General features: G+C 48.1%; 1 protein-coding gene and 1 long non-coding RNA gene across 4 annotated transcripts; one reads left to right on the top strand and one right to left on the bottom strand.

Annotated features, from left to right (window-relative positions):
* Nucleotides 1-1,781: 1,781 nt before the first annotated feature.
* On the top strand, nucleotides 1,782-19,911 carry LOC144952939 (uncharacterized). 3 transcript variants are annotated; one of them, XM_078883427.1, is made up of 4 exons: nucleotides 1,782-1,926; nucleotides 3,915-3,987; nucleotides 7,918-7,997; nucleotides 8,688-10,863. In XM_078883427.1, the coding sequence occupies exons 3-4, from the start codon at nucleotides 7,946-7,948 to the stop codon at nucleotides 9,272-9,274; spliced, it is 639 nt and encodes a 212-aa protein (XP_078739553.1). In that variant the 5' UTR covers nucleotides 1,782-1,926; nucleotides 3,915-3,987; nucleotides 7,918-7,945; the 3' UTR covers nucleotides 9,275-10,863. The 3 variants fall into 3 exon arrangements, 2 of the variants coding, with proteins under 2 accessions (XP_078739553.1, XP_078739552.1); XR_013640721.1 differs by lacking the exon at nucleotides 8,688-10,863 and adding an exon at nucleotides 15,165-19,911 and having other exon boundaries at nucleotides 1,784-1,926; XM_078883426.1 differs by having other exon boundaries at nucleotides 7,918-10,863.
* A 2,059-nt stretch (nucleotides 19,912-21,970) lies between these two features.
* On the bottom strand, nucleotides 21,971-26,342 carry LOC144952945 (uncharacterized). Its single transcript, XR_013640723.1, has 3 exons — nucleotides 26,250-26,342; nucleotides 25,103-25,167; nucleotides 21,971-22,062 (listed from the first exon to the last, which is right to left on the bottom strand). It is a non-coding gene; the product is annotated as an uncharacterized LOC144952945 (long non-coding RNA).
* Between the last annotated feature and the right edge of the window lie 1,072 nt (nucleotides 26,343-27,414).

Below are 27,414 nucleotides of genomic sequence, written 5' to 3'. Positions count from 1 at the left end.
CCCCCCCCCGCCCACGTGACCAGCCCCTCCCCTCCCCCGCCCACGTGACCAGCCCCTCCCCCCCCCACCCACGTGACCAGCCCCTCCCCCCCCACCCACGTGACCAGCCCCTCCCCCCCCCCGCCCACGTGACCAGCCCCTCCCCTCCCCCGCCCACGTGACCAGCCCCTCCCCCCTCCCACGTGACCAGCCCCTCCCCTCCCCCGCCCACGTGACCAGCCCCTCCCGCCCACCCACGTGACCAGCCCCTCCCCCCGCCCACATGACCAGCCACTCCCCCCCCCACCCACGTGACCAGCCACTCCCTCCCCCGCCCACTTGACCAGCCCCTCCCCCCCCACCCACGTGACCAGCCCCTCCCCCCGCCCACGTGACCAGCCACTCCCCCCCCCGCCCATGTGACCAGCCCCTCCCCCGCCCACGTGACCAGCCCCCCCCCCCGCCCACGTGACCAGCCCATGCCCACGTCACCAGCCCCTCCCCTCCCCCAGCCCACGTGACCAGCCCCGCCCCTCCCCCAGCCCACGTGACCAGCCCCCCCACGCTGCTACTGCTGCGGCGGCGTTCTGGCGTTTGTCCCAAGCGGGTTGGCTGCAATGAAGCCGTGAAGACACCGAACAGTTCCACTGCTACAATTAGCGCGCTGAGGCGCTGCAGTTGCACTATGTGTCCACACCTGCAGCAACCATGTTAAATTTCTTCTTAGGTTTTTTCCGGTAAAGTCACGTAGGTAAAACATCAAAATGAATGAAAATAAAATAAAATAAAAAATCACGACGTTTCGGAGGCAACACAAGTCTCCGTCATCAGGTGGGACCGTCACAGCCAGATTAGCTGCATCAAGTGAGGCCATGATTCAAGATGTAATCCCTTAAAAGCGAGTTGAAGGGGGAGGGAGAGGGAGGGGGGAGCTCATCAGACTATGGTAGCCAATGAAAGGAACGTATCGGGAGGGAGGGGGGGCGAGGCCAAAAGGGTGGGCGATGGACGTGGAAGCGCTTGTGCGCAAGCGGCCAATTACTGCACACGCCAACACAATGGAGCGATTGTGCGCTAGCGGCCAGCCACTGCACCCGCCAACACAATGGGCAGAGAGGAGGGGAGGTCTAATACACATGATAGACAAAAGAACGAAAATGATGATGGGTACAAACTTAGGGGGAGCTCATCAGACTATGGTAGCCAATGAATGGAACGTAGCGGGAGGGAGGGGGGGCGAGGCCAAAAGGGTGGGGGACGGACGTGGAAGCGCTTGTGCGCAAGCGGCCAATTACTGCACACGCCAACACAATGGAGAGAGAGGGGGAGGGGGGGTCTGATACACATGATAGACAAAAGAACGAAAATGCCCATGTTTATACCAATGCTGGCTGAACAATGAAGAGAGTACTGTTAAAATAACTGGGGATGTTAACACTCGGTAAAGTACAGTAAAATAGTGCCTGTCAGATAAGATGGTCCAAAAAATTTGTGATTAAGTCTTTTTTGCGTGGTTGATAACATCTTTCCAATGATTACTAAGTTTGTACCCATCATCACGGTTGAATGTATGTCTGTGTTTGTATATTTGTATGGCTTCTGACGTCACCGCTCAGCGTGACCTCATCGGCGTCAAACGCCAGGGGGAGGTGCCTCGTTAGTGACGTCATGTCACTCACCCCCGACCACCGCGCTCTTGAGCGTGACGTCACATCCACTCAGCCGCTGCCGATACCTGTCCCAGTGCCAATCCTTATTTGGGCAAAGCCACGCCCGGTGACTGGCGGCTCATTAACATAATTTATTCGTGAAGTCGCGAGTTTCGAGCCGCTCATTGTGGGGAGGGGAGTGTCATCGTACACCGCAAGTGACGTCATGTCACCTGCTGCCGCGTGACGTCACGAGGGACCGGGAAGTTTCCGCTCGGCCCGTGCACTGAAATCCGAGGTGAGATTCTCATCGCGGTTGTGGTGATTGTGGTTGTTGTGGTTGTTGTTGTGGTGGTTGTGGTGGTTGTTGTTTACCGAGGTAGCGCCTCGCTCTCTCTCTCGTAGGGATGTCAATTGAGTAGCAGCGAGCATGGAAGCGATGTCCACTTTGGAACTTTACAACGCGGGGCCTTGCCTCCTGCCCTCGCCTGGTCGCGTTTGCTTCAATTCTCTCGCTTATTCTTAGGTTTTTTCGGTAAAGTCACGTAAAAAAGTAAAATAAAAAATCACGACGTTTCGGAGGCAACACAAGCTTCCGTCTTCAGGTGGTACCGTCACAGCCACGACAGCTGTATCAAGTAAATGAGAGATTGCAGTAGCTACCACTCCGTTTATATAATGGTTGGAGAAGATCGTGGTGCAAGGGGCGCATTATTAATATGGTAAGGTGAGGCTTAAGACTAAGAATAGACTGCATAACAAAGGCTGAGCCTTTGTTGTGGAGAGGTGCGGTTTGTGACTCAACCTGTGGCAGGGATACCACCACTAAACATGGTAAAACTGTAATAGTTGTCTGTCAAATAAGATTGGCAAATAAGTGTAGTTAAATCTTTTTTGCGTGGTTGATAACATCTTTCCAATGATTACTAAGTTTGTACCCATCATCACGGTTGAAATTATGTCTGTGTTTGTATATTTGTATGGCTTCGTGCACAAACCTTTGATGGTAGCCAGGAGGCTTGCAGAGAACCTTGGTCTCGGAAAAGACAATTTCATGAGAGCCCACCGAGTTGTAGCAATGATCGGCAACGGCCGAAGAATCAGTTCTGCCGTGTTTCAGATCTGACTTGTGCTCGCGGACACGATCAGCAACATGACGTTTCGTTTCTCCAATGTAGCAATCACCACAAATGCAACTCAATTTGTAGACTCCAGGATACTGTAAGTCAGGAACGACATCCTTCACAGATGGAATCAAATAACGGATATTATGCACTGTACTGAATCGGACTTGGATCTTATGTTTGTTTAGAATTTTGGAGATCTTTTTGGTCACGCCTGCTATGTATGGCAACGTGATAGTTTTGGTTGGAGTTTCATGTGGCTGTTTCTGTATGGTGGGAGAAACAGCTTGGCGGATAGTGCGGTCAGAGTATCCGTTCATCCTGAGGGCCCGATGTACATGACTTAATTCACCGGCCAAGTGGTGTTGGTCAGAAATGCCATTGGCTCTGCGGTATAGCGTTTTGATGAGAGAATTCTTTTGAGAGGGATGGTGGTACTTGAAACCGGATTCCCACCACCACCCATCTCTCTGCCCCTTTCTCTACCCCCCTCTCTCTCTCTGCCCCCCTCTCTCTCTATTTAAGGCCTCGACACAGAGGCGTTGTTTCTGTGTGTGTCTCTGTGTGTCTCTGTGTGTCTCTCTGTCATCTCTCTCTGTGTGTCTATGTGTCATCTCTCTCTCTCTCTCTCTGCTTATGTGTCTGTCTATGTGTCTCCGTGTCTCTCTCTCAAATTGAGCAATCTTTGGAAGAACGTTATCAACCAGGTGGGCTGTTGACTGTTATGTTAGCCGACTCTCTGTGTTGTATTGCACTACATTTCTGTTTACTAGGTTTTTTTTCTCTTTCATTTGTACCTGATGATGATTGCTTGTGTTGCAATCGAAATGTCGTATGCTATTATTTTATTTATTTATTCTACGTGACTTTACCGAAAGAACCAAAGAGTTTCTTCTAGATTTGAAGCTTTCGTGACTGCAATGATTCATATTCTTAGGTTGTTTCGGTAAAGTCACGTAGGTAAAACATTAAAATTAATGAAAGTAAAATAATATAAAATAAAATATTTTATTTTATTTTACTTTCATTAATTTTAATGTTTTACCTACGTGACTTTACCGAAAGAGTATCTTGCTTAAGTTTTAATTTCCCTTCACCTGGCTCGCTACTTTGTAACTTGTTTTGTTTTAAATATTCACAGTTTTTTTTCATTTCTTACCAGGCCACGCCCGCTTGAGCTGCTGTACCGCTCTTGTGTTCAGAAACGACCTGCCCACAACAACAATAACAACAAGGTGAGGCTCGTCAACAGCGTGGCGGTGTTCACTCTAGACGCGTGGCGGTGTTCGCTCTAGACGCGTGGCGGTGTTCGCTCTAGACACATGGCGGTGTTCACTCTAGACACGTGGTGGTGTTCACTCTAGACGCGTGGTGGTGTTCACTCTAGACACGTGGCGGTGTTCGCTCTAGACGCGTGGTGGTGTTCACTCTAGATACGTGGCGGTGTTCACTCTAGACGCGTGGCGGTGTTCGCTCTAGACACGGCGGTGTTCGCTCTAGACGCGTGGTGGTGTTCACTCTAGATGCGTGGTGGTGTTCACTCTAGACACGTGGCGGTGTTCGCTCTAGACGCGTGGCGGTGTTCGCTCTAGACGCGTGGCGGTGTTCACTCTAGACGCGTGGTGGTGTTCACTCTAGACACGTGGCGGTGTTCGCTCTAGACGCGAGGTGGTGTTCACTCTAGATACGTGGCGGTGTTCGCTCTAGACGCGTGGCGGTGTTCACTCTAGACGCGTGGTGGTGTTCACTCTAGACACGTGGCGGTGTTCGCTCTAGACGCGTGGTGGTGTTCACTCTAGACGCGTGGCGGTGTTCACTCTAGACGCGTGGTGGTGTTCACTCTAGACACGTGGCGGTGTTCGCTCTAGACGCGTGGTGGTGTTCACTCTAGACGCGTGGCGGTGTTCGCTCTAGACACGGCGGTGTTCGCTCTAGACGCGTGGTGGTGTTCACTCTAGATGCGTGGTGGTGTTCACTCTGGACGCGTGGCGGTGTTCGCTCTAGACGTGTGGCAGTGTTCACTCTAGACGCGTGGCGGTGTTCACTCTAGACACGTGGTGGTGTTCACTCCAGACACGTGGTGGTGTTCACTCTGGACGCGTGGCGGTGTTCACTCTAGACGCGTGGCGGTGTTCACTCTAGATATGTGGCGGTGTTCGCTCTGGACGCGTGGTGGTGTTCACTATAGACACGTGGAGGTGTTCACTCTGGACACGTGGAGGTGTTCACTCTGGACGCGTGGAGGTGTTCACTCTGGACACGTGGAGGTGTTCACTATAGACACGTGGCAGTGTTCACTCTAGACGCGTGGCGGTGTTCACTATAGACACGTGGCAGTGTTCACTCTAGACGCGTGGAGGTGTTCACTCTGGACACGTGGAGGTGTTCACTATAGATGCGTGGAGGTGTTCACTCTGGACACGTGGCGGTGTTCACTATAGACGCGTGGAGGTGTTCACTATAGACGCGTGGCGGTGTTCACTATAGACGCGTGGAGGTGTTCACTCTGGACACGTGGAGGTGTTCACTATAGATGCGTGGAGGTGTTCACTCTGGACACGTGGAGGTGTTCACTATAGACACGTGGAGGTGTTCACTATAGACGCGTGGAGGTGTTCACTATAGACGCGTGGCGGTGTTCACTCTGGACACGTGGAGGTGTTCACTATAGACGCGTGGAGGTGTTCACTATAGACACGTGGAGGTGTTCACTATAGACACGTGGAGGTGTTCACTATAGACGCGTGGCGGTGTTCACTCTGGACACGTGGCGGTGTTCACTATAGACGCGTGGCGGTGTTCACTATAGACACGTGGCGGTGTTCACTATAGACGCGTGGAGGTGTTCACTATAGACACGTGGCGGTGTTCACTATAGACGCGTGGAGGTGTTCACTATAGACACGTGGCGGTGTTCACTATAGACGCGTGGAGGTGTTCACTATAGACGCGTGGCGGTGTTCACTATAGACACGTGGCGGTGTTCACTATAGACGCGTGGAGGTGTTCACTATAGACACGTGGCGGTGTTCACTATAGACGCGTGGAGGTGTTCACTATAGACGCGTGGCGGTGTTCACTATAGACACGTGGAGGTGTTCACTCTAGACGCGTGGCGGTGTTCACTATAGACACGTGGAGGTGTTCACTATAGACACGTGGCGGTGTTCACTATAGACGCGTGGAGGTGTTCACTATAGACGCGTGGCGGTGTTCACTCTGGACACGTGGAGGTGTTCACTATAGACGCGTGGAGGTGTTCGCTATAGACACGTGGAGGTGTTCGCTATAGACGCGTGGCGGTGTTCGCTATAGACGCGTGGAGGTGTTCACTATAGACACGTGGAGGTGTTCACTATAGACACGTGGCGGTGTTCACTATAGACGTGTGGAGGGGAAACCCGGGGATCGGGAAGGAAATCCACGCGACCACGGGGAGAGAGAGAGAGACACGTAAACTACAAATATACAGCAGGCGTCAGGGTCGGGATCGAACCCACGACTTCCTGTATGCCAGGACAGGTAGTTAACATCTCACCACAGAGAGACACGCAGCCTCGGCTGTGTTGGTTGATCCTCAATGAATTACTTGGTGGAGTGAGGAAGCATTAATACTGAGCAGGTGAAGGTGGCCAGGCGTGGGTCTGGATACACCACCACCTGTGAACCATGCTGCCAGTGTGTGAGAGTGGTGGAGCCAGTGGGGGTGGGGTGGCACGTGCCCCCCCAACGATCCGATAGAAATCCGTAATTTCGATAGGATCATTGGGGTTTATTAGTAACTAGCTTCACTACCTGGCTTTGCCCGGGACTTGGATTTTTGTCTTGGATTAATTTAATATTCCCTCATAATTCAATGAAAAACCCTGAAAAAATTGATGCTTGCAAGAAGGAAGCCGAAACACTTCAATTTACCTAAATCGGATGTTTTCACTCAAGGAAATTCAACCTGAACCCACTGCTACGTCAGGTCGATTTTTGCCACTCGGGAAGGGAATGACGCGGCGCTCGCTTAGACATTCCAGACAGCATAAGCTGTGAAAATTTCATGACGCCAGAGCTCAGCGTTGGAGAGTTTTTGCTGCTGCACACAAACAAACAGGTGTAAGTTCTGCTTTATATTTAAGATGGCAGTTGTACCCGTTCTTCACACGGATTAGGATTGAAACTCCGAGAAGCCAATGACTTAATCGGCCAGGAGCGAAGCGCCACCTAAAATCTCCCGGCACGCTGTGAACAGCTGTAGAAGTACGGCGCGCGAAGAGCCATGTGGTAGGGGGGTAAGCATTGCAGAGCGCTTAGCTCAGGTGTGATGCGGGTTGATGCCACATACGTCATGGTCATTCCCCCCCCCCCCCCCAAAATACAAAAGTCTATTTTTCTTTCCTGAAGGCATCAACACGTTCAGCGAGCGCGATGACGATCGCACGCGTCGAATGAAAAGCAAGGGACAAGTCCTTTCTTACTAACAACTCCTTTCTCACTAACAACTCCTTACTTACTAACAACTCCTGTAATTTTTCATTGCTGGAGGGGTTTCCCCCCCCTACCTGAAAATCCTGGCTCCACCTCTGAGTGTGTGACAGTGTCAAGTTTGTATTTGCAGTAAAGTTTATTAACTCTATTGAGCACAGAGGTTATATCAAAACAGTAGTTTATTTTAGTTTTCCTCTGGAACTCTTTGTAAGAATGGAGTCAGGAAGTGATCACAGCTCACACGTGCAGCAGCTGAAGTCGGAACTGCTCATCCCAGCAATCAAGGACATCTGTGCCTGGCTTCACACCTCTAAGTTGCGATTGAACATTAATTTATGCATTTGTGCATGACACAAATAGTTTTATTTTCAACACCCTTTGCTATGTCAACTGAATTTAGCTTTCATAAACATTCATTTTGAAGCCAAACAGCTGAAATTGTGTGCTGAGTTTTGGGTTAACGTTCATTTTGAAGATACGAGGGCTTCCAGGCAGGTTTATGACCATTTGCCCTCTCATTGTGTGCCATAAGAGCCCGTGTGATGAATTTGGGACACTTTTTTTTAACTATATCATAAATATATGATAAACTATAGACGTGTAAGTCACGTGTGACTGTGTATATGCATTCCTCTGTGCCTCGATACTGATGTGTAGATGGTGTGGATATTCTTTGTTTCTGTCTGCAGCTGTCGCTGCCTCTGCAGAAGTGGTCTGATGGAGCAAAGGCACTCGGCGCGGCTCGGTGCAAAAGGCAACAATGCGACCGGTGTGCATACAGCACGGATTGTCCTGCACATTTGACACGGCACTAGAGAACTCACACAGGAGAGAAACCCTTCAAGTGCAGTGTGTGTGGGAGGGCGTTTGCACGTCCAGCTAATCTTGTAACACACAAGAGAACACACACGGGAGAGAAACCCTTCAAGTGCAGTGTGTGTGGGGAGGGCGTTTGCATTTTCATCTGCTCTTGTAACACACCAGAGAATACACATGGGAGAGAAACCCTTCAAGTGCAGTGTGTGTGGGAAAACGTTTGCACTTTTAACTCATCTTGTAGCACACCAGAGAACACACACGGGAGAAAAACCCTTCAAGTGCAGTGTGTGTGGGAAGGCGTTTGCACAGTCATCTGCTCTTGTAAAACACAAGAGAACACACACGGGAGAGAAACCCTTCAAGTGCAGTGTGTGTGGGAAGGCGTTTGCACGGTCATCTGCTCTTGTAACACACAAGAGAACACACACGGGAGAGAAACCCTTCAAGTGCAGTGTGTGTGGGAAGGCATTTTCAGATTTATCTACTCTTGTAAAACACCAGAGAACACACACGGGAGAAAAACCCTTCAAGTGCAGTGTGTGTGGGAAGGCGTTTTCACAATTTTCTCTTGTAAGACACCAGAGAACACACACGGGAGAGAAACCCTTCAAGTGCAGTGTGTGTGGGAATGCGTTTTCAGATTCATCTACTCTTGTCAGACACCAGAGAACACACACGGGAGAGAAACCCTTCAAGTGCAGTGTGTGTGGGAAGGCGTTTTCAGATTCATCTACTCTTGTAACACACAAGAGAACACACACGGGAGAGAAACCCTTCAAGTGCGGTGTGTGTGAGAAGGCGTTTACACTTTCAACAAATCTTCAAAGACACCAGAGATCACGCAAGCATCAGAAGATCCACCCGGAATGGAGTCTGAAATCAGCTTGTGAAAGTCAAAGTGCTGCAATGAGCCCATCCCTCATCAAACAAGAACCGGAAGAAAATCCCAGCTTGGACGCTTTTAAAGGTATTGAGGTGAAATATGAAGAAGTGATGGTGAAATGTGAAGAAGTGATGCTGAAGAGCCAAGAAGTGAAGGTAAAATTTGAAGATGAAGATTCAACTCCAAAATGGGACCTTCGCATCGATGGAGGCAACGTGAAGCAGGAGGAGAATTCTGACTGTGAGGCAGAGCGAGGCAACTCCCAGCAGTTTGTGGAAGTGGAGGTGTGGGTGGACTTCCTCCGAGACAATACAAAGTCAAGTGGAGACCCGGTAGATGTGTAAGCCAGTGACGATGTCGCTCCAATAGATGCACCTTTGTCACAGGCCTTTAATGACAAGAATGTGAAATTGAACACTCAATTGCTAGGTTCAACCTGCAGGGTAAGAGCGGCCAGTCTTTGTGGACCTGTGTGTTGGGTAGATCTCTAACCAGGAGCGAGAGCCAATAAGCTCCCAAGCAATCACTATGTTATCATAATTGCATTTATATTGTGCTTGCTTAATTGCCTCGGCAATTCGTAGTTTTGTATCGTATCTCGTCTCAAACACTTGAAGAGCATCCCCAAGTAGCAGCTGCCCCTGTGTGGCACAAGGTGGTGGCCCTTTACCGGCCTGCATGTGGACAAGAGCCTGTCAGTAGGGGGCGATGGTTGATGTGGCATCTCAGTTGTGGAGTTTGTAGGTAATGTTTAGAATTTGCTACATTTTTACCCAGATGCCAGCATGCAATGGCCGACTCGTTTTGAATGGTGCATTAGTATGTTGTACATACACTGTTAAGCAGACGGTGCGTATTTTTTTAAATTAGCTTCTAGTTAATAGGATGTAACCTAATGCAGTATATTTCAGTGCAGTAATTCAATTTTGTTCATATGCCTGTCAATAATTTACAATGAATACTTGTCTGATGGTGTGCGTACGTGTACCATTTTGTCTGTAAGGGTCAAACATTGAATAAGTCATGTTAGGACACAGTGTGTGTTTTGGAAGTAACCTGTACAGATAACTCAGGTGAGACTCATTGTTCTGGTGATATAGGTCAAAGGGTATTTTTGTGTTTTCAGGAAGCATCTCCCTCTGGAGCAACTCATTGTCTTTGAAATAGGGAGCACACTCGGATCATTCATCTGTTACAAGGCATACCACTCAAAAGTTACACGTAGAGGAGATACATTCTCAACAACACGAATTATAATTTTGTATTACGTGTTGACGTAGATTTTGTCGAATTAGGACGAGAAATGGCCCTTGCCGATTAACGTCTGGATGTTGACAACCATGGGGTGAAGCAAGCCTGACCGCCTGCGGTGCCCCTCACAACCATTTACGGCCTTGGGCCAGGAAAGTCACGAAAAAATTGCACACGAACGACGCACCCGATGCTCCGTTTTGAAGTTTTAAAATGAGACAACTTTGAATCGTATATTGTTTTGAATTTGATAATTGTGTAATGTGAGGCTATATCGGGGTCGCTGACGGATCACAACGCGTCACGATGATTGGCTCTGCCGGTCCTGGTCCATAGCCAATGGGGGGAAGTCTAGGGGCGTGGCCCTGACGTCATGGGAAGGTGACAGCTGCAAGTAGAGGATTGGTTCTGCTGGCTTTGGCCACAGCCAATGGGGAGACGAGTCAGGGGCGTGGTCCTGGGAGCCTACTAGGGAGTCTGGAAGATTCCATGGAGGCTAACCAGGATTGGTGGAAAGGTACCACGTGACCCGGGTATTAAATAGGGGTGGAGACGAACGACACGTGGTCAGAACGGGAACGAACGGAGGAGGGGGCCACGCAGGAGCGGGGCCCCCTCCTCTGTTCCTCTCACGCTGCCTGTCAGCAGTGTGAAGGAGAGCTGTAATACAAGTTGAATAAAAGACCGGATTCCAGAAGTCGCCTCAATGACATTTATTACACGTGTATGATATTGTACAGTACGTGTATGATATTGTACAGTACATTATGGTGTTGTACAGCACATGTATAACCAATTCTGAGTTTAAGAACCTCTAAATAGCATTGATACTTATCACAATCTTTTAACAGCGTTTAACAAACAAATATTTAAACTTAACTTCCAATTTGTTTGTTATTGATCTTGCCTCTGAGGAGTGGATGAGTTATTGGGAGACACCACGCTACCACCGCTTCTCTGTCACGTCACTTTAATCTCCAAGTGCCTTAGAGCACGCTTGGCTTGGCCGTCGATATATTTCGATTTAAAGCTTTCGTGACCGCAGGGATTCATATTCTTGGTTCTTTCGATAAAGTTACGTAGAAGGGAAATAATAAAAATAATCAAAAATAAAAGCAATTAAATAAAATTCTCTATTTTATTACGTTTAATTTTTTTAATAAAAGAAAATTATCTATTTTATTACGTTTCAATTTTTTTTATAAAATTCTCTACTTTATTACGTTTTATTATTTCCCTTTTACGTGACTTTACCGAAAGAACGAAGAATATTAGCCGTCTACGTCACCGGCATTCTTCACCGTGAGTAACGGGCACGAACGTGCCGCACTATTGATTAGAAACGGCAAAGAGTTCAAGTGCATGTGCTGACAGAATGGCAATCACTGGCTGAGGGTGGCTGTTGCAGGATTGGCTCCTGTTGGCACGCAAGTGGGCGCTGCGTGTCACTTTGTTTGCACCCTCAAAGTCCCTTCGCGAAATCGCCTCGGCAACGATGCGTCGACCGACTTGGATTCTTAAGCTCGCCAACGCGCCCATCGAATCGCGCGTAAGACTCGGAGCTTATCCCATTCGTTTACGCTGCACGAGGCAGCTTCACGAGCCCTCTGCAGCCGTCGGAGACTGCTGCTGCATCCACCACAATGTGAAGGGGAAAAAGCGATTTTTTTTTTTAAAATAGCAATGCAGAGAGATGCAAACAATCCATTGGGGTGAGAGGGATGAATCTTCACTCTGCCGCCTTTCACCACCCGCCGACTCATTCCTGCAGTCGGCACTGAACCGTCTGCAAGAGAATGCCAGCTCAAATCACCCCAAGTGAAGACAACAATAACATAATCGCGACGGGCGTCTGTCCGACGGAGACTAACTTGACGGGAACAGGCGGTATGAAAAGGACGTCACTTTGCACGTACAGCAAAACAAAACACACTGCTACGATGCATCCCGAGTTACCGCCAGCAAACAACAGGTGCAGGCACAGATGGCAGAGCACTCCCCACTCCCCATGGGTAGTAACACCACCGCACACACCACCTGCCGCCCCTCCGTGCCATTCACCAATGGACAAAGCGTGCCCAGAAACGGCACCTGCTGGAGGCCTCTCCCCCCGTACGCGCGCGTGTCTCCGCCCCGTGTTCCGTGCTAGCGATGCCACACGCTGCAACAAGCACGACGTCGGTACCATCGGGGGGGAGGGGGGCAGTCACAGCCTCCGTCTCTTTGTCAGCGAGTCTCGCTGCGTGCGCTGACGGTGCTCCAGTTGCGCCAACTGCCTCTGCAGCGCCACAATCTCCTGCTCCTTGCTCTCTCGAAGGTGCCGCAGCTTCTGTGGCGGGACAACAAGCGGGACGGGAGAGGGGGGTACACTCTTAGGTTTCTTCGGCAAAGTCACGTGGGTAAATTTTTTTATAATAATAAAGTAAAATACTAATAAATAAAAAAAAACTCAATTAAATCACGACGTTTCGGAGGCAACACAAGTCTCCGTCTTCAGGTGGGACCGTCACAGCCACATTTACTGTATCAAGTGAAGAGAAATCCAAGAGACGAGATCTTAAATACTGGTTCAGGGGAGGGGGGAGGAGCTTCTCTAAATGTGGCAGTCAGGGACAGGGGGGGGGCGGGGCTACAAGGGGAAGGTGGGCGCAATCGGCATGGACTTTCAAAAGTCAAAATTCTCACAGGGCGTATATAGAGCTCATGCTCAACACCATAGGTCCCCCTAGTTCCCTCTCGTAAACAAGCGAGCGATTACTTTGACTGTGTGCGATGAAAAATCACTCGGGTGCTCTGACCAAACGATGCACAAATGGAGTCATCTTGGTTCTTTCGGTAAAGTCACATAGAAGGGAAGTAATACAATAATAAAAACAAAACATAATAAAATAATAATATAATAATATCATAAAATAATATGATAGTAAATTAATAATAATATAATACAATTAACTAATATAATAATATGATATAATAATATAATATAACAAATGGAGCTTTCCTAGAAGTAAAGCGTAGTAGCCCCGGCAAGAGCACCTCTCTGAAGATGTCGTGGTCGGAGGCTCCGCTGCCACCCTGCTTGCCGAGCAGAGCGGCCCTTTGCAGCTTCGCGATCTTCATGTCGTTCTGCCGCAGGGGAGAGAGAGCGCACGGCAGGGCGAGGACGGGACATCCACACGTGGCGATGATGCATCGGCAACAACAAATATCGGCGAGTTTGTCAACAAACGCCGTGTCCTTAAAAGGAAAAAGTAAACGGGTGATGTTTTGGGAAATGGCCCTTCTTCGCAGAAGCATTTGAGAAGCCGAAGAGGTAGTAGAGTGGCCCGATTACCGACGACTGCAAAGCCTAAACAGCGACCCCGGATCATTGCATGCGTGGAGTACAAGGCAGTGTGCGTGGAGTACAAGGCAGTGTGCGTGGAGTACAAGGCGGTGTGCGTGGAGTACAAGGCAGTGTGCGTGGAGTACAAGGCAGTGTGCGTGGAGTACAAGGCGGTGTGCGTGGAGTACAAGGCGGTGTGCGTGGAGTACAAGGCGGTGTGCGTGGAGTACAAGGCAGTGTGCGTGGAGTACAAGGCAGTGTGCGTGGAGTACAAGGCGGTGTGCGTGGAGTACAAGGCGGTGTGCGTGGAGTACAAGGCGGTGTGCGTGGAGTACAAGGCGGTGTGCGTGGAGTACAAGGCGGTGTGCGTGGAGTACAAGGCGGTGTGCGTGGAGTACAAGGCGGTGTGCGTGGAGTACAAGGCGGTGTGCGTGGAGTACAAGACAGTGTGCGTGGAGTACAAGGCGGTGTGCGTGGAGTACAAGGCAGTGTGCGTGGAGTACAAGGCGGTGTGCGTGGAGTACAAGGCGGTGTGCGTGGAGTACAAGGCAGTGTGCGTGGAGTACAAGGCAGTGTGCGTGGAGTACAAGGCGGTGTGCGTGGAGTACAAGGCGGTGTGCGTGGAGTACAAGGCAGTGTGCGTGGAGTACAAGGCAGTGTGCGTGGAGTACAAGGCAGTGTGCGTGGAGTACAAGGCGGTGTGCGTGGAGTACAAGGCGGTGTGCGTGGAGTACAAGGCGGTGTGCGTGGAGTACAAGGCAGTGTGCGTGGAGTACAAGGCGGTGTGCGTGGAGTACAAGGCGGTGTGCGTGGAGTACAAGGCGGTGTGCGTGGAGTACAAGGCGGTGTGCGTGGAGTACAAGGCGGTGTGCGTGGAGTACAAGGCGGTGTGCGTGGAGTACAAGGCGGTGTGCGTGGAGTACAAGGCGGTGTGCGTGGAGTACAAGGCGGTGTGCGTGGAGTACAAGGCGGTGTGCGTGGAGTACAAGGCGGTGTGCGTGGAGTACAAGGCGGTGTGCGTGGAGTACAAGGCGGTGTGCGTGGAGTACAAGGCGGTGTGCGTGGAGTACAAGGCGGTGTGCGTGGAGTACAAGGCGGTGTGCGTGGAGTACAAGGCACGTTCCTGCTCGGACGGCACGAACCTGTTTTCTTTAATGACGTTTTGAATTTCTGTATGGCGTCGATTACATTTGTAATCAAACATTCTACGCGTACTCTTTCGAGAGTCTTGTAAACGAAACAACCTTCCTTTACACTTCAGGTTTTGTATGTATAGTGACACAATTCACATCCGTAGTGATGCGGGCGGGGGGGGGGGGTTCTAATGGTGGATACAGTTATCCACGGTAAATCGCCGCCTGTCCTCTGCACGGTAATTTCTTTTCAATTTAAAGCTTCTTTCGTGACTGCAGGGATTCATCTTCTTGGTTCTTTCGGTAAAGTCACGTAGAATGGAAATAATAAAATAATAACATTCAGACTCTGTCTTCTCGACAGACCTGTTCTCCACCTGAGGACGGCTGCTTGCGTTGGTGGCCGAAACGTCGTGAGAATTATTTTATTATGTTTTATTTGTATTATTTTATTACTTCCATTCTACGTGATGACTTTACCTAAAGAACCAAGAAGGTAACGTCTTTGTGAATGAACGCAAACAGGAAGCGCAGTGCGGGGTGTGCCCTACCTCCACTTGAAGCGCGAAAAGCTCTGCCCGCTGCTGTTTCTCAACGTCGCTCAGCCGCCTTGCGAGCGTCTCCACCTCCTGCCGCCGCTGACTGGTGACCTCCTGCAGCCGCCCCGCCTCCTCCGCCACTGAACGGCGAGCACACGCACAGAGCCTCCGCTCACACGCTCGCCGACACCGCGGCTTCTCGGTGTATCCGCGTGTCGGGTGAAGGGTACCCACATCCTGGCCACCCTCCCCCAACAACTGGCGTCGGTGCACAGACGCCTGACTGAGTGTGTCACACACTCCAGGAGTGTACTAACGCTCGCTTGGCATGACCAGGCAATGACAAAACTGAGCAATCACAAAGTGTCTTCTTGGTTCTTTCGGTAAAGTCATGGGTAAAGGGTACCCCCCCCATCTACGTGACTTTACCGAAAGAACCAAGAAGATGAATCCCTGCAGTCACGAAAGCTTTAAATCGAAATCACAAAGTGATTTCGTTGCTCTGCGCTGCCACTAGGGTCGGCAACCAAAATAACAGGAGCCATCTATTTCGAATTGGGTAAAAACCTCAAGACAGCAAAAGCTTGGATTGCGAGTAACTTGGTCTGCGAGTGTTTTGCAAGACGAGCAAAATTTATAACTAAATATTAATTTGATAAACGAGCGAGAGGTCTTGCAATACGAGTAGTACGTGTAGTATACGCTTTGTCTGCCGAGCGTCACGTGATTACAACTGATATACGAGTAACACGTCTCCGGAACGAATTATGCTCGCAATCAAAGGTTTTATTGTATTTCAAAAGCCGCGATGTGGTCTTTAGAAGAGCCGCATGCGGCTCCACAACTGTAGGTTGCCGGCCCCTTACACTCAGGGCCGGATTAAGATTGTGTAGGCCCCTGGGATGCAGGTACTGTATTTTCAAAAGGAAAACAAAAGTTGAAGAAAATTTGAAGTTATTTTTACAACATTGGAACCTCCTTTGCCAGTAGCAAAATATGATGTTTTTTTTAACCCTTTTATCTGGCAACAAAACTGACACCTTTTTTTTCCAAAGAAAGCTGTCTCGGGTGTGGACCAATCAATTTCAAGGACAGTGCATACATTATAATCAGAGTTGTGTTTCTTTTTGTTTGCATTCCGACCGCAGGTATTGTGGTCAATGCAAACATGACTCCTTGTAAAAAAAAGGTGTCAGTTTTGTTGCCAGGTAAAAGGGTAAAAAAAAAACAATTATTATTTTTACAAGGCTAACGGCAAATAAAATTCAGCATTCACAAATCAAATAACATTTCAACTTCATCTCTGGAGGCGTTCCAGCTGGCGGAGGTCACCTGGGCTCCAGCCCCTAAAAGCCCCACGTGGTGCCTTCAAGTTCAAGTTGATGTACTAGATATAGCCCTGTGAGCCATTCGGCTCTTGAATCGGGTGCAACCGTGTTGTATTCTAGCCTTCTTCCATCATTGATATATAATGAATGAAAACACACCAAAGCGCAGCAAACTGCAAAACACCAGGTGTTGTAGTAATGAACGGGAGGAGGGCTAAGATGGCAGAATTACAACCTTGCTTCAGGGATAGATAAGGCCTGATGAACGGGCATGTCACCTGCAAGGGCAGAGACAGTGGGAGTCAGCCAGATATGGTTAAGGCAGGGGGCCCAACCATCCATGACCTCAGCACATGGGCGAATAATGGAGCAGTGTCGACTCAAGTCATGACTCGAAGCAGAGGCGCCTTTGTCTGGATCACGGCCACAGAAGGCCGGGGGGGTCATCACTGATTGGGTGTCAGGGATTTCGAGCTAATTGGAACACGTGCACACAGAGAGGAGAAACACGCCTTGTTCTCTGCAGCTGAAAGAGCCAAGATAAACTCAGCTCAAGGTTGTGTACACAGGAGAGGGGGCTGATTAACAACCACTGCACGTCTGAACGTGAGGGGGCCTTGTCCTGGAATTAATCACCCTCCCAGGACAGAAGGTTGGATGACCACAGTGAGACGAGAATAAGGGTGTTGTGCCTCTCTCAAGGCTGCAGGCTCAGCTGAATAACAAGGCTGCGGAGGTCACCAAAAGTTCGTGTTCGCCTAGTTAAGTCGAAAAGCTCAATTATTCGGTATTGCTATTAAAGTAACGTTAAAGTCGGAATTTAACAACAGGATAGGCTAAAGTTATCGATATTCACACCCACTCCAATTAAACCAGGCCACAAGTTACGCCTACTGAACCATCACCATCATTAAGTCAATATGAAATGTTATTTCCATACTTTAATATACAACTCGACCCGAAGCATATGACAATCAGAACCTTCCTAAGTCAAAATTGAATCGCACCCAGACAGGAGCGAATAGTCGATATAAGGTTGAAGAGGGAAGGAAATTAAGAGCACGGCGAACTGCAAACGTAAGCAAAAAAGCCGGGAACAACACACCAAGCCCAGCAACAGCTAGTCGGGCTTCGACAGGCCATAAAAGTAGGAATGATAACTCCCGGGGTCAGGGGACATCAGAAAAAGCAAGCAGACAAAAACCAGAACTGACTCCAAGGTTCAACCGCCCTCACCTACAAGGAGTGACGGAAATTAATGAGGCCTTGAGTTAACGGCGTCAGCTGGACAGCAACAACACCGGCGAGCAGAGACAGAGTGAGGCAAAGACTGCCAGGCTATGAAATACAACTTCATGTCAGTAAAGCCCTGACCAAGTTAAGTTAAAAACATCACAATACATAATATCGTACATAACATCAATGTTAACGCTATTCACCGTCAACTATATTCCGCTTATATAACCATGCAGACACCAAGGAATACGAATTCCTAGGATCAAGAAACTTACCCCTTACCCTAAGATATCGGAAATAAATTAATAATAATAAGCCTATGCATGAAAGACAAAAGTAAAACTTATGAAAAGCCAGGATAGCGGGATAAATCACCACTAGGTCGAAATAAAATACATAATAAAAGAGCGATGTTAAACCCAGGGTCGGAGAGAAAGGGAGATCCCGGCCGTCTTTGTATCCCCGCAGCGCGGGATATGAGTGTGTATACGCTCGGGGAAACCTCCACTTGAGTCAAGCACCACGATGGGAAATGACAGACCTTAGGTTAAATAGAATCACAACTGGGAAATGGTAAGGGACAAATGTTAAAACTTTTAATCATTTCTTCATGCGTCAGCGAGGGTCGGGGGGAGTGTGCCCCTCCCTCCAGGTGGTGCAACACGGACAGAGACGCCTGTGAGACGATTTGTAACGTCTGTGTTTTGGTTCATGAAGAAGGCCAAACAAGAGATAATATCGCACCCAGACAGAGAGACGACCTCGAGGCAATTTGTAACACCTGATTGTTTGCTCGTGGATTTTATGGAGGGAATATGACCACGGAAAATACCGTGGGTGATGCACACAAGGACACACGGACGTACGGACACACACATGAACACACCTACACACGGACAGATCCTGACACAGTAAATCAAAAGGAAACCCCGCCTTGTGGGCAGGGTCCAAAGGGATTTTTCGGCATAAAAGAAAGGACTCTGAGCATTGGAAACCAGTTCGACCAGGAGAGTCAACTCACCACGAGTGCGACCAACGGGTCGACTCAGGAGCGAGCTCGACCGGGAGGGTCGGCTCGACTCATCTTGAGTTCGACCAGAAGGGTCGACTCATCAGGAGTTGACCGAGCGGGTCGACTCAAGGGCGAGCTGCGACCAAGGGTCGGCTCGACTCTTCAGCTTCTGGGACTCAGCCGAGTTCAGCCGGCTCTCGGGGCTCGACTCAAGCGGCTCCCCATCTCCTCTGCAGGCGGGCAAGACCCGCTTGACAGCTCAACCTCTGCCGAGTCGGTTTCCCTGCTGCCGCGAGAATCGCGGTTTGGCGACGACGCTGCGAGCGAGCTGTGGGCGCCACCTACCGACCGGGTTCCGAATTACGACAGCGTATCGACGGACATCCAAACCAAATTCCCCACGGCGACAGAGGAGCGACTAATACGTATGACGCGCACCGTCCCCTCACCACACGACCACCAGGCGTCTGTTTGACATAAAGAACCGACTCCGAACACTGACTATTGAAGACAACTCTTACCACTCAAAAACACTCGAACCCATAAGCCATCCGTGGCTGTGAAGAAACACTCGAGACCGAGTGATGGTCATCCGTCGTTTATAAGAGTATTCGTAATTTTTATCTTTAATATTTAGTGGGCTGTACTCTTAATCGCATAAATTCCCAACAGATCCATCAATACGAATTGATTCTTGGCACCTCCTTCCGCCGAGCAACGCTCACGTGGGGAGTGGTGGCCCACCAGATCCTTATCAGGTGATCTGGTCCCCAATTAGTAAATTTGATATAAGATAACGATCTTCGGAAAAGGAGCATCGTCGCCGGCCCTTACTCCGAGCCATTCTGTTGTCAGATAACCTGCCGATGTATCTGTTGAGATTGGTGCCTTTAAGAATAATAACTGTCTTGATTGTGTTTTTATCGCCGTATAATCTTTCAAGTATCTTTCATTCATTAACGTTAAGGTTTTCTTAGCATAGTATTTGCATGTTTTAACGACTCTCTCTCACTAACAACCATCGCGTTACGCGGGATCCATGTGCCGTTGTCAAGTGAAATCAGACAATCATTGATGATACTGTATTGATGCCGTGTTGACGTTCCGGGATTGAGAGTTCGCATACTATATCATAGTTGAGGTTGAATTAGTAATAAATTGATTAATACAGAAGTGGTTGTGTGATTCTTTCCTGAAGTCTATGCATAAGATCTGCTTCTGCGTTGAGATCTGAACTTGGTGACCTTAATAAACACACTAACACATACTCAGTAAATGTTAAAGCGATAACGGGGTGAACCGGGGACCTAAAGATAAGCGAGAATGAGACGAACCTAGACAACGATGCCGAGTTAATCTAAGTTAATCTTGTATACTTACACCACACCTGCATAACTGCATACGATTAATTGCCGTATTCCGATCGATAACCCACCCTCGTCACCGAGGCGGGGTCTGGTTATCATAACGACTTGCATTATCATAATTACACCCACTCGCATAATTACTACAATTACCTCTCGAATTGGCATAATTAAATGTGCATAATTACATAAAATTAACATATTTCCGGATAATTACACATTTGGCCAAATTTCATTTGATTACTATTATTTTCACTGAATATTCATAACCCACATATACGACATAATAATTTCACCCACGCACGCATACAACATAACACAATTTTCATAACCAACATATACAACAACCGCAACAAACAAAAAACAAAAACATGAACAAGAAAACATCTTAAAGTGAATATGTGACTAAGTGCAAACAGAAAATCCAAGAAAAGACAGCAAAATATTGCAGAAAAAAAACACCGTACACCAACGCTGTGTGCAAAAATCCCAGTGGGATGCAAGTCAAACAACAACAACAACCACAAGACAACTTAGATTAAGGCCATCAGTCTAACTCTGTACTACAACAAACAAACAACAACAACCACCACAAGACAACTTAGATTAAGGCCATCAGTCTAACTCTGTACTACAACAAACAAACAACAACAACAACCACAAGACAACTTAGATTAAGGCCATCAGTCTAACTCTGTACTACAACAAACAAACATGGCTAAACCACTGCACTTTGTGGACAGGAGCACGAATCGATTTCGACTGGTGGCCAAGGTTCAAGGAAGATGAAGCCCCAAAGAAAATCAACTGCTAAGAGGGGTTTTCCCTTTTTTTCTGGCAACAAAACTGACACCTTTGGCAAGGAGTCATGTTTACATTAACCACGAACCTTGCATTTTTTCGGTAAAGTCATGTAGGTAAAAAATGAAATAAATTATAAGTGAAAACAACTAAATGAAATCACGACGTTTCGGGCGCAACACAAGGGTCCGTTTTCAGGTGGGCACAACGCAGTGAAAGCACAAACGCTGAAGTGTGTCTCAGAGAGAGTTATATAGTTGCAGGGGAAGGAGGGGGGGGCATGGTGAGTGTGGGGGCGGGGTGTGGGCTGGGAGGTAACCTGGAGTTCAAACTGAAGCTTTGTGATGCTTGCAGTCAAAATGCAAACAAAAAACAACACTCTGATAATGTATGCATTGTCCTTGAAACTGATTGGTCCACACCAGAGACAGCTTTTCTTAAAGCCTAGTTTCATATGGTGTTCGACCGGTCAGAGTGTTGTTTTTTGTTTGCATTTGACGGCAAGTATTGTGGTTAATGTAAACATGACTCCTTGCAAAAGGTGTCAGTTTTGTTGCCAGAAAAAACCCTATTAGTATATTTTGGTACTGGCAAAGGAGGCCTCATGATGAAAATCAACTGCTTTCTACTAACTATATATAGCCATACTGTGCCCCAAGCTGCGTGATAACAGTTTGAAACTTCGCTCATGAGAAGACAACACTTTAAAACTCACGGTCAGTTACTCCAATCACAGCACTCGAATGACGTCACGACGACATTGACGCGTTCAAATGAAAGCCGTGTCAAAGTGATGCCTACAATATCCATCCATTACTGCATTGACAAAGCTATAGGCGAATACCTTCTGAAGTTTGTGACATCAACAAAAAGTCAGCAATTCGTAGTTGACGTGCACGTCGGTAGCATGTACGCCAGGCCAGCGGACCAAGTCACCAGTGGCGCTTGAGGCCACTCGTCTGACATCCCCGTCCGACATGCCCGTCCCACTCGGCCGTGGTTTAGCCAGCAGCCGCTGACGCCCCGGGGCACGGACTCACCCCGGCACTCCGCCTCCTGCTGCACGGCGGCGAGGAGCAGCGAGTGGTTCTCCTGCTCCGCCAGCCGCTCCGTATCCAGCCTCCGCAGCTCCTCATCGTGACGCTGGCGCGACGCGGACGCACAAAACACGGAACAATCAACATCGAGCACTCGTAAGCGGATGCCCCTAATGCCGTGTGAAATGAAGCGAGTTACAGAACAATCAGTGGCGATATCTGTCTGCTTATATGTCTGTCTATATGTCTCTGGTTCTGTGCGTTATCTCTCTCTCAAATTTAGCATTCTCAGGAAGAACGTAATCAACCAGGTAGGGTGTTGACTGTTATGTTATCCGACTCTCTGTTGTATTACATTCCATTTCTAAGTATACTAGATTTGTGTTTCTATTTCATTTATACCTGATTGATAATGATTACTTGTGTTGCAATCGAAACGTCGTATGCTAGTATTTTATTTATTATTTTATCTTTATACGTCACTTTACCGAAAGAACCAAAGAGTAATTCCTGCAGTCACGAAAGCTCCAAATTAAGATTGAATCTAGGACAGTCAACAGGGGGCACTAATATTGAGGGGGGGGGGAGGGGATACCAATTTGACCCCCTCATTGTGAAACCCCCTAAGAGAGAGACTGTCAGAGCAGACTCGGAGGTCATAAGCTGACCGTGCCACCGCCCACAGAACCAGGCAGAGAGGTGTGTGGTGGTGTCGGTAGTGACCATGGCCACCGTCACTTTCCCCCGAGCGCCTCGCTCCCCAGACACCCCGAGGATCTGCCCCTGAATTGGGGGCACGTGTGGGGGAGGCACTGCTGGTCATTATGGGGGCATGGACCCCCTCCCCCCACCCACCTCTCTCTCTCCCCATAGAATAGGCACTGAAATTAAGCCATCAACCTAGATTGCATAAATGTAAATGTGTCATCTTCTTGGTTCTTTCGGTAAAGTCACGTAGAATGGAAATAATAAAATAATAAAAATAAAACATTATAAAATAATTCTCACTATTATGTTTTAATTTTATTATTTTATTATTTCCATTCTACGTGACTTTACCGAAAGAACCAAGAAGATGAATCCCTGCAGTCACGAAAACTTTAAATCGAAATGTAAATGTGTCATTAAATCCGCCACCACCCGACACGGCCAATTCGTAAGGTTTGTCACGTAAACAGAACGTGCCAATTCGTGACAAGTTCAGAGCACCGGTGTGTTGGAGAGTAAACCCACAACATTCACAATGTGATGGGGGTTTAATGACACATCTACATTTCATCGACTTGCTGCTTCACGACTCCTGCCGCTGAGTAAAGAGACAACTAAATACTGAGAATTATTACATTTCTTTGACATGGCCTGGAAAAAATAAGAATAAAACATGGGCGCGTTTTAAGACATAATGTAAAAACGACTTCTTCCAGACTCAGATTCCCTAAAGGGAATTCCAAACTCTATGGGAACCTCATTTGCCAGTAAAAATATGATAATTGTTTTTTTACCCTTCTATCTGGCAACAAAACTGACACCTTTTTACAAGGGGTCATGTTTGCATAGACCGCAATACCTGCAGTCATGATACAAACAAAAGAACATAACTCTGATAATGTGTGCACTGTCCTTGAAGTTGATTGGTCCACACCCGAGACAGCTTTCCTTAGAGCCTAGTCTCACATGGGTTGGACCAGATGACGCCAAAAGGCGCACAACTCAAAGACAATGCACCATCAGAGTGTGAGAGCTCGGGGTAAGCATCTACACTATGGGAACCTCATTTGCCAGTAAAAATATGATAATTGGTTTTTTACCCTTCTATCTGGCAACAAAACTGTTGCCAGAGTTATGTTCTTTTGTTTGTATTATAACTGCAGGTATTGCGGTCTATGCAAACATGACCCCTTGTAAAAAGGTGTCAGTTTTGTTGCCAGATAGAAGGGTAAAAAACCAATTATCGGGAATTCCAAAATCGAAAAGTTCCGTCTCCATTAGAACAAAATCTGGCCTTTGTAATGATATTGAGTAGTGGGGACCAGTATCAACAGATATCAGTTTTCACAGTGGAATATAAAACCTGAGCAGTTCGGTGAGAATAAACAAGGACGCATCGAGGGAAAAAGTGATGTGGAGGGCCCAGTTGGAAATCTTGCTTCATCTCAGAGATGAAATTGAATGCTCAGTTGATTAACTTAGGATAAAGGCGAAGCGTTCATCAAGCGCGTAGCAATGTGCTGCACTGCTCGGTATCCATTAACGAGTTCAACGTATCCACTAACAGTGCTGGCAGAGCTGACAACCACCTGATTGGTCATAATTTGTGTTGTAGGTTTTTTCTTGACTCCTAGATGACATCCGGAGTTCTCAAATGTAGAGAATTTGTGGTCTCCACAAGGTCAACGATGATCCATCACAATAATCAATCCCATCACAATACATTTCGATTTAAAGCTTCTTTCGTGGCTGCAGGGATTCATCTTCTTGGTTCTTTCGGTAAAGTCACGTAGAAGGGAAATAATACAAATAAAACGATAAAATTATCGCGACGTTTCAACTGCTATACACAAGCAATTGTCATCAGGTGTGAAAACTACGCCAAGAAAATGTGTGTGGATTTCACACCTGATGATGATTGCTTGTGTTGCAATCGAAACGTCGTGATAATTTTATGGTTTTATTTTATTTATTGTATTATTTCCCTTCTACGTGACTTCACCGAAAGAACCAAGAATACCCATCACAATAAACAATGTTTCCAATTAATTTGTCACAGTGCAACTCCATGGACTGAGCAGTGCTTGGTTCGATTGCTTTGTGACAAAACACCTCCATAGCAGGGCATGCCAGAGTGCACTACCACCACCGCCACCACCGCCACCACCGCCACCACCGCCACCACCGCCACCACCACCACCACCGCCGCCACCACCACCGCCGCCACCACCACCGCCGCCGCCACCACCACCACCGCCGCCACCGCCACCACTGCCACCACCACCACCGCCACCACCACCACGTGTGGATAGGAGGCAACTGATAGCAGCTCAGTCGTAGTTCTGTGATAGCACCTTCAGGAGAACATTCTCAAAAACTACCACTAAAACAGTCGGGTGACGTCACGCCGTTTTCTGTAAGAGTTCTCACGTAATCACCGTCTGCAGTTCGACCAAATGCAGCTCCTTGTGCCTCACTCTCTGCTTCAGGGCGTCATTCTCATCTGCTCACGTCAGACCACATTGAGCCACAGTTGACTCTCCAGCGTCTGATCCCTGCTAACACAGAGCACCACTCGACGTCAACGCAAGTCTACACACTCAATGTGTCAACGCAAGTCTACACACCCAATGTGTCAACGCAAGTCTACACACTCAATGTGTCAACGCAAGTCTACACACTCAATGTGTCAACGCAAGTCTACACGCTCAATGTGTCAACGCAAGTCTACACACTCAATGTGTCAACGCAAGTCTACACACTCAATGTGTCAACGCAAGTCTACACACTCAATGTGTCAACGCAAGTCTACACGCTCAATGTGTCAACGCAAGTCTACACACTCAATGTGTCAACGCAAGTCTACACGCTCAATGTGTCAACGCAAGTCTACACGCTCAATGTGTCAACGCAAGTCTACACGCTCAATGTGTCAACGCAAGTCTACACACTCAATGTGTCAACGCAAGTCTACACACTCAATGTGTCAACACAAGTCTACACACTCAATGTGTCAACGCAAGTCTACACACTCAATGTGTCAACGCAAGTCTACACACTCAATGTGTCAACGCAAGTCTACACACTCAATGTGTCAACGCAAGTCTACACACGCAATGTGTAAACACAAGTCTACACACTCAATGTGTCAACGCAAGTCTACACACTCAATGTGTCAACGCAAGTCTACACACTCAATGTGTCAACACAAGTCTACACACTCAATGTGTCAACGCAAGTCTACACGCTCAATGTGTCAACGCAAGTCTACACACTCAATGTGTCAACGCAAGTCTACACGCTCAATGTGTCAACGCAAATCTACACACTCAATGTGTCAACGCAAGGTCAATCGGTGCCGTGACACTAAAAGTGCATGAGAGAAATGGTTAACATTGTAAAGCGGCTGCGATTACTAAAGCGTAAACGTTTTGCATGCCAACTAGGCCGCTTGGCTCAACTGCCAATGCAGGTAAGGTTAGCGAGGCTACGGACACACATTCAGCTCTAAAGGTGCAATGTAAATGTGACTGTGGGTGACGACATGTGGAACATTGGTGGTCAAACAGGTGCCGCTTAACCGACCTTTAACATCTTTGAAGCAGTGCAGTGACTTCTGCAGGCTGTGCACAACGCCATGCACCGTCGCGCGCTCTGTCACAAACCAAGGGTGTTAAAGATTGCGCAAGCTGCGATTGCAGATGCCAATGTGCGACCATTGTCGAGGTTAGGCCACCAGCTGTGGTACCGTAATCAAAGGACGTAGTAAACTTCTAGATTTGAAGCTTTCGTGACTGCAAGGATTCATACTCTTAGTTCTTTCGGTAAAGTCACCATGTAGGTAAAAAATGAAATTAAAATTAATAAAAATAAAATAATAAAATCACGACGCTTCGGAGGCAACACGAGTCTCCGTCATCAGGTGGGACCGTCAGAGCCAGATTTGCTGCATCAAGTGAGGCATTCTGATAAGTTCCCCACCTCTCCTCCCCCTCAACTTGTATTTAAGAGCTTGCATCTTGAATCCCTGCCTCACTTGATGCAGCAAATCTGGCTGTGACGGTCCTACCTGATGACAGAGACTTGTGTTGCCTCCGAAACGTCGTGATTTTATTATTTTATTTGTATTAATTTCATTTTTTGCCTACATGACTTTACCAAAAGAACTAAGACGTAGTAAACGTGTGGCAGCCAGCGGTGGGCACAACCTAACGTGGAGTATGAGGGCGGGGGGCACCGCTATTCAAGTGCTCAAAGTAAAACTCGGTACACTCGGGATTGTAGGAGGCTTATGGAGGTGAGGAATGAACTGGACAACTGCTTAGAGATCCAGCAGCAGCAGCAGCAAAGGAAGGCGATGGCAGAATGCAGTGGCATCAGTGGCATCAGCGGCACTGGCCGCGATGACTTCTTGAGCTTGAACTGCGGTGGCTCACAAGCCTGAGAAATTGCCTCGTCATGGGGCTTTGCATGAGGGGGGGCAACTGCTGTTCATTAGCATTGCACCATGGCCCTCGTTCGTGGCATCCTGATAGGATCGCCACTGGTCACCGTGAACACGCCTGCACACCTTGAGCATTCCAAACATCGGGAGGCTCAAGTGCTACAGAGTTCTTGACATTCAGAGAGTTCTCGACACGAAAGCTTCTCACTGGATCTCGAACTTTCGATTTCAAGCTTTCGTGACTGCAGGGATCCATCTTCTTGGTTCTTTCAGGTAAAGTCATGTAGAATGGAAATAATAAAATAA

The sequence above is a fragment of the Lampetra fluviatilis genome, chromosome 71 (assembly GCF_964198595.1).
Source record: "Lampetra fluviatilis chromosome 71, kcLamFluv1.1, whole genome shotgun sequence".
In the NCBI taxonomy this organism is placed as follows: domain Eukaryota; kingdom Metazoa; phylum Chordata; class Hyperoartia; order Petromyzontiformes; family Petromyzontidae; genus Lampetra; species Lampetra fluviatilis.
The sequence above is the reverse complement of the archived record's forward strand: the minus strand, read 5'-3'. Positions and strand labels throughout refer to the sequence as shown.

Coding starts and splice junctions, on each gene's coding strand:
- LOC144952939 (XM_078883426.1), top strand. CDS start 8,222: ATGGGAGAGAAACCCTTCAAGTGCAGTGTGTGTGGGAAAACGTTTGCA.